Source organism: Pollicipes pollicipes, unplaced genomic scaffold, assembly GCF_011947565.3.
Source record: "Pollicipes pollicipes isolate AB1234 unplaced genomic scaffold, Ppol_2.1 Scaffold_6138;HRSCAF=7277_pilon_pilon_pilon, whole genome shotgun sequence".
NCBI lineage: Eukaryota > Metazoa > Arthropoda > Thecostraca > Pollicipedomorpha > Pollicipedidae > Pollicipes > Pollicipes pollicipes.
Genome location: NW_023596818.1, coordinates 13,101,050 through 13,108,114, shown reverse-complemented (window position 1 = coordinate 13,108,114; position 7,065 = coordinate 13,101,050). Strand labels below are relative to the sequence as shown.

The window sequence follows — 7,065 nt, the reverse complement described above, 5'->3', positions numbered from 1 at the left end:
ACTCAGATGTCCGATTGAGGGAGCAGGGTCCGTGCTGACGTTGCAGTCACCGCTGCGAAGTAAAATTGGGTCCACCGACCACGCACTTTGCGGGTGCGTGAACTGTACGTAATGCGTGTCCTCGCTAGACAGCGCTGCAGCCAGGGAAGAATGCAAGCATGGCTCCAAAGTTCGCCTAAGACCAAAGACCGCAAACGTGACGCAAAAACTCGAGAGCGCGATTCGGCGCAGTGTTTCATGCTTGAAAGCTTAATCTAAGCGCTAAAGCGTCTGCAACGCAAAGCGGTGCAGCGTTTCCGTCAGCGTTTTTAATGCAATTACAAGCGAGGTACGCCGCGGCATCTGTGGCATGACTGGCGCACGTGATCTCTGACAGCGAGGCGCAGCCTGGCTTCCCGCTGGCTTGGACTGGCGTCGCACGGGCCAAGCGTGGCCCGCCGGCAGTGATTCACTGCGTCTGGCGTCGCACGGGCCTAGCGTGGCCCGCCGGCAGTGGTTCACTGCGTCTGGCGTCGCAACGGGCCTAGCGTGGCCCGCCGGCAGTGGTTCACTGCGTCTGGCGTCACACGGGCTTAGTGTGGCCCGCCGGCAGCGGTTCACTGCAGTCTGGCGTCGCACGGGCTCTGGCGTGGCCCGCCGGCAGTGGCTCACTGCGTCTGGCGTCGCACGGGCTTGGCGTGGCCCGCCGGCAGCGGTTCACTGCGTCTGGCGTCACACGGGCTTAGCGTGACCCGCAGGCAGCGGTTCACTGCGTGGAACTGAAGGATTGCCGCGCTACCGGCGATGTTTGGCGTCTCAGAGACGGGACTTTGAGCTCCGACGGTCGCGGCTGGTGCGCCGGCGGTGGTGGGAGTTGTCCGGTGCCGGCGGACGCGGTGCAGCGGTTTCGGGTGAGCTGAGGGCTCAGCTGCCTGTTCCCTGGCCGAATGCCGCATCCTTGTTACCGAATGGTGAGCCGACTCCACTAAAACTTCTCACTCACACGTGTGAGTTATTCGATGTCGCTGCCGTCCGCAGCTGGTGCGGCTCGCTGCCATCAGGCTGGGTGCGGCCGGTGCTGATAGTCCACCATCGCGCGACTGTAGATCGCGCGATGCCGCCGGCACGATTTACATGGCGTAACTAGCAACACACCACGCACGCCGCTAGAGGCATGATGTTGGTAAACTGTTGTAACTACCCCCGCACTCACCTGAGGTTTACCGTGATGTTGCGATGCGTTTGAAATTCGTGAATGTCTAAGCACAGTCCTCTTGTGAAAGGAGTGAGGATGGGTATGAGGGATAGGAGTGAGGATACGTGGGTAGCTCGTAGTGAGGCGGTGAGTATCGTGTTGGGACTGAAGAGGGACGAGACCGTAGTGACTTCTGTTCACACTGCTTTAGACAAATAGCGGAGAGGTGGGCCTACGGCTGCTTTATGTCGCAGGAAACGATCCACGTATGTGGGACCCGCTGGGGCGGCAACAGCCTTTTGAGACGCGAGGAGCGCATCATGCGTTTGACCTTTAGACCTGTGTCACCTTGGAACGCATGCGGTGTGTGTGTCACTGAGGCTTTTACGACGCACTCAGCTGCTGAGGCTATATGGCGTCGCCTGCCTCTCACTCTGGCAGGAGGGGCGGGCACCGCGGGGAATCGAGCCCCGTATCTCTGGTTTCCCAGACGCGCAGTGGTTAACTCAGAAGCGTTAACGACTGTAGTACACTATACGACCGGCACTCAACGCATGAGGTAAACCGTGTAAGGAGCATGCTGTGGTCGCATTGGCCGCCTGTGGACGCGTATCCTGGGACCTTTGTGGAGTCTGCTACGCTCCTAGCGGGACGCCTGGACCAGAAGACGAGCGATTATTTCCTTCGGAACAGTACATAACGCGCGAGGCTGCATGGAGCTTGCCAGTTGCCAAGGCTTCAGTGGCCACATTGGGACGCACGAGAAGGGTGTTCGGCGTGCTGGGGCCACAGAGGCCGCCTCGGAACGTGTGGTCCGGGCTCTGTATGGAGGCTGCTGAGGTCACAGCGGGGGTCGTCTCCCGGTTATGCATCTGAAGTCCTGACTGTGCGCCCCGAGGCCTGCTTTGGAAACGTCGCACCACCCCACCGCGGTTAACAAGTGTCGCATGCCAAGCTGCCGAGGCCAAGCTCAGCCGATTCGTCCAGATCCGGGATCCGGGGCGGTCTGACCTCCAGGCTAACCTGGTTAGGGGGCCGTTACCACCTCCGGTTGATGACATTGAAACGGGCGACGGCAAAGGCGCCAGAACTGGTGAAGCTTGACTTGCTGCATTGGCACCATCGCTGACAGATCTCGCTTAATGCGAGCGATGCAATTCTAGTCCAGATCAAGCTTTTCGAATTCACAGCGAAATCACTTGTTTGGTGAGACACTATCTGTGGAAACGTCGACATAAAGAGAAGGAAGAGCAGCCATTCGTTCTAAACTTTACATGCAGTAGCCGGGGAGGACGAAACCAGCAGGCGAGCGATTATTTCCTTCGGACTATTACATCACACGCGGGGCCGCGCGCTGAGGCTGCTGAGGAGAATGTCCCGGTGACGTCACGCTAACGCTGAGTGAATGGGGCGCTAAAATCCCCGAACGATCCTACCCTCCTCATATATCTTTGTTCTGTTGCATCAGATAGTTCCGGTATCACAAGGCGATCCCACACTCTGTCAGTGGTTTAGCAGCCCCATCATACGATGTCATGCTCGCTTCTCATTGGTAGGTAATCACATAGTTTCCGTGGAGCGTGATCATGACTGGTTTTCGATTGGCGTTGGCGTGTGAGGTGAGCCGTTCGTCACCATGCATACTCCTACGCGTATAGACTCAAAGACGCCAAACTGGTGTTGGGTGTACACGTGCACGTGGTGTGATGTGAGTGTTGGTGAGTGCAGCTGGCAAGTAGAGGCTATAGACTGGCAAGATTTAGTTTTGTCTGACCCGCGAGAAGAACTGGCATGACCAGGTCGTCACCAGTCTAGCACAAACAGTTAGAAATCTGATGCATCCATTTCACTCGAATCAACATGACGTTAGCCTTAAAACGTTATTGAAAACACTACATGCTTAGCATTATATATTCTGAAACATCGCCCATTCTCGGCACGCACCGCTCCGTCCGCGAGGTCTACATCACCCAACACATGCCACACCAGACCGCCTGCGGACGACGAGCGCACACTTCACCCCTGCTCCTGACTCGACCGCCGCAGCGACACGCCGCTCGCCGCTACTTGCCGTCGGCGGTGCGTTCGGCGCGCCGCTGCAGGCGCTGTTCGCGCCGCTCCTTCTTGGCCTGCTTGCGCTCCTGCCGCTTGCGCAGCACCTCCTCCCGCTCAGCGTCCGCCTGTGCGGCCGGAGCCTGCCGCGCCTGCAGGCTGAGCGTGGCGCCGAGGCCGGGCAGCAAGCGCAGGCGGCAGGCGGAGACGCCGCCAGCCGTGTAGCGCGCCACGACCGGCACCGCCTGCGCCAGGCGCCAGGCTTCCGCCTGCGTCAGCGCGTCCAGCTGGCGCCGCGGCAGCGGGACCACGGCCGACTCCTGGCCGTTGATCTGAGGGCGCGGCGGCGCGGTGTCACGCCCGGCGGGAGCACGCAGGGTGGTGGCCGTATCAGGGCCAAATCTCTCACAGGGATGGAGCAAACGCAGGTCTGGCCATTCAAACACCGCAGAACACACTTTTTTGTTTGTATACAGCACAACGCACGACGCACAGCGGAAACACCCGGGGTCTGACAGTACCCGCACCAACCTTTCACATTTCCCCCTCGACTGAAACGCAGTCCAGTTTGAAGGAATTATAGACCGGACGATGGGTTCTGGTCAAGCCTCCAGTCAGCTACACCCGGCCATCCCCATGCTGGGCAAGCGCTGAACACAAGTCGCCAGTGGGGAAAAGCATGACACTCGGAACGGTCCAGCGGCGGTAGACAGCGCTCGACACCACGGCTATCGGGAGGACATATCCACTGCGATCGAGAAAGGGCATCATCCGCGCGCCGCGACCCCAGCCGGCCGCCAGAGGGCTCACCTCGACGCTCAGCTCTAGTGCGGCGTCCTCATCAACTGTTGGCCAGCGCTGCTCCAGCACCGTGCAGTCCTGTGGCATCACACACACGACAGGGCACCGGCCGTCAGCCGCCGCACAGCGGTCCGTCGGCAACAGCCGCTGTCACGTGGTTAGTCCATCTGCAGCTGCCATTACTCAAACAGCCAATCACCAGCCGCTCAGATTGTTTGATAGGCAGTGGCAGCATTTTGAGATAGGCTCCTCTGTCAGCGAGTCTGCCCAAATCAAACGGTTCAGACACATATCATCCACCGCGCCGTAACAGTAAATCTAGCGACTTATATTTTTAGGGCGTTTTGATTACCACGGTCATCTCGCGGCGAGTAGCGACGGTCAAGTAGCTAAGCAGCGAGTAGAAGATAAAACAGCTTGTCCCGCGCGGTTCACCAAGATGTTACCACACAACGAAACAACAAACCACATTTGCATTCTACTAAGGCAGTACCACGCGCCGAGACAGCAAAACGCATTCAAATGCTACGTATTCATCAAACACCGCACAGAAACTCATATCTGACATCGGAGCCAGATTTAGTCCTGAGATCAGCTGCTGAAACAGCGCGGACGGGCCCAAGTTTGTCATGGCAACGGGCGCTGACAACAGCAGGGAAGCCCCGGCAGATCGATCGGCCACATCGCGGCGCCGTCTGCCGGGGATAATGGCACCGGTCCCGGCGCCGACAAGGTCGCCGATAAGTGACCGCCATCAGCACTGACTGGCTTTGACACTAGCTGACACTGTCACTGCTGTTGACATGGACCCTGGCTGACACTGACAATGGCCGACATTGACAATGCAGCTGGCATGAATACTCACTGACACGGACACGGGCCGACATGGACACTGGCTGACACTGACAGTGACACTGTCGCTGACACCGACGTTGAATCACACCGACACCGGCTGACACGGAAACGGGCTGACATGATAATAACGACCCACACCCACATTGCCTGACCCTAAAAATAGCTACAACACTCAGTGGTACAGACCAGCGCAGGCACCGACTGACTCTGACCTGCTGGTGGCTGGGGTGGGCGTGTCGCACAACACTGGTAAATGCGGCCCACATCTCTGCGGCCAGGCACGGCATGACCGGTGACGTCATGATCAGCAGGTCACCGAGCGCGCGCTCGTATTCTGCACTCTGCGCCTGGTACCAGGCGGGCAGCCTCTGAGAAGAAGCGGCAACGCGGGCGGCGTCAGGGACGAACAATAGAAGTGGTCCCTAGTATGAACTAAGAAGAGGTGAGACGCACGCGATGACGCCCAGCCTACGTCACGCGACCAGCAACGCTTCGAATGGCCAGGGTGCTCCACATGCCAGGCGCACTGTTGCACATCGAGCAACAGTGTTCCAAGGTAAGCCTCGGTGAAACCCCAGCCGCGGTCACCCGGTGCCGTCGTCAGCCCCTCTCGTTCCCTCAGGGCCGTGGTCAGCCCTTCTCGTGCCCTCAGGAACGTCGTCAGCCCTTCCTGTACCCTCAGGACCGTCGTCAGCCCCTCCCGTACCATCAACACCGTCGTCAGCCCATCCTGTACCCTCAGGACCGTCGTCAGCCCCTCCCGTACCATCATCACCGTCGTCAGCCCCTCCCGTACCATCAGGACCGTCGTCAGCCCTTCTCGTACCCCCAGGACCGTCGTCAGCCCCTCCCGTACCATCAGGACCGTCGTCAGCCCCTCCTATACCATCAGGACCGTCGCCAGCCCCTTCCGTACTATCAGGACCGTCGTCAGTCCCATCCGTACCCTCAGGATCGTCGTCAGCCCCTCCCGTATCATCAGGACCGTCGTCAGCCCCTTCCGTACTATCAGGACCGTCGTCAGCCCCATCCGTACCCTCAGGATCGTCGTCAGCCCCTCCCGTATCATCAGGACCGTCGTCAGCCCCTCCCGTACCATCAGGACCGTCGTCAGCCCCTTTCGTACCCTCAGTGCCGTGGTGAGTCCCTGCAGTCGGGTGATGGCCACGCTCAGCTGATGCGTCTCCTGGAAGTTGAGCGTGACGGTGCGGACGAAGTAGTTACGCGTCTCCCTCATCTCCGCTTCAAGCCGCGTTAGCTCCACCTCGTCCCCTGCCCCCGACCCCGCCGGTGGGGCGGGGGCGGACCGCAGGCGCAGGAGGTCGCCGACCGTCATCCAGAGCCGGCGCTGCCAGGCCAGCAGCGGCGGGAACGCTGACGGAGGACAGACGGGGGCGGCTGGTCGGCCTGCTTATGGACATTTTCGGACAGATGACGGATTGGACGCGAGGGAGATCCTTCGATAACATGCAACTACGTGGAAAAACATGATACGCTCTCAAGAAAACAAACACAAAAAAGCCAGGTTGGGGAGTGTGGGTTCAGGAGTGCTTCCTGGATAAATATTGTTCTGGACGCAAATGAGGAATATTAGCCACATGGAACATAATAGCAAAGTCCACAAGCGTAAAAACCGCCGCGGCCTTCTGTGTCACACACGAAAGGCCGTACAACAATAAGTCTGACCCAGTAGTTGGCCTGCTCTGGGCCCTCCGCCTCAAAACGCCCACCTCGAGGCGGCAAACGCCGCCGCCGGTCCTCATCCCCAACCGTGCACTCACAGTCGCTGGACCAGTGTCGTGACGAGGTGGGCGCCACCGTCCCCAGCATCAGCAGCCGCATGGTGTCGGCGCCCAGCTCGCCAATCACCTCCGCCGGGTCCACGCCGTTGTGTTTCGACTTGGACATCTTCTCCCACTGGACGGTGACCGGCCGGCCGGAGTCCACGTCCACCGCATCTCCTGACTCTGAGCACGGTGGACGGGGTTAGGGTCCGCAGCAGCAGCAACAGCAGCAGCAGTAGAACGGCGCGGGCGAAACGGAGCGATCGGTCAGGATAAGTGACCATGTGAGGTTGCGAGAAGTACATCTCCGCTAATAAACATCAGCATGCTTCGTATCCAGTATGAATAGACGTTTTAAGCGCTTAGTTCGCCTGGCACAGTGCAATCCACCGAGATCTG

General features: G+C 59.4%; 1 protein-coding gene across 1 annotated transcript in view; it reads right to left on the bottom strand.

The window, feature by feature from the left end:
• Positions 1–4,075: 4,075 nt before the first annotated feature.
• Positions 4,076–7,065, bottom strand: part of LOC119105324 (putative leucine--tRNA ligase, mitochondrial) — a gene marked incomplete at its 3' end in the record, with an annotated part of 9,145 nt that continues 6,155 nt past the window's right edge. The window contains exons 9-12 of the mRNA XM_037228791.1: positions 6,664–6,849; positions 6,009–6,256; positions 5,095–5,250; positions 4,076–4,105 (exon numbers count right to left, since the gene is read on the bottom strand). Of these exons, the coding sequence (XP_037084686.1) occupies positions 4,076–4,105; positions 5,095–5,250; positions 6,009–6,256; positions 6,664–6,849 (620 nt within the window). The remainder of the gene's footprint in view (positions 4,106–5,094; positions 5,251–6,008; positions 6,257–6,663; positions 6,850–7,065) is intronic.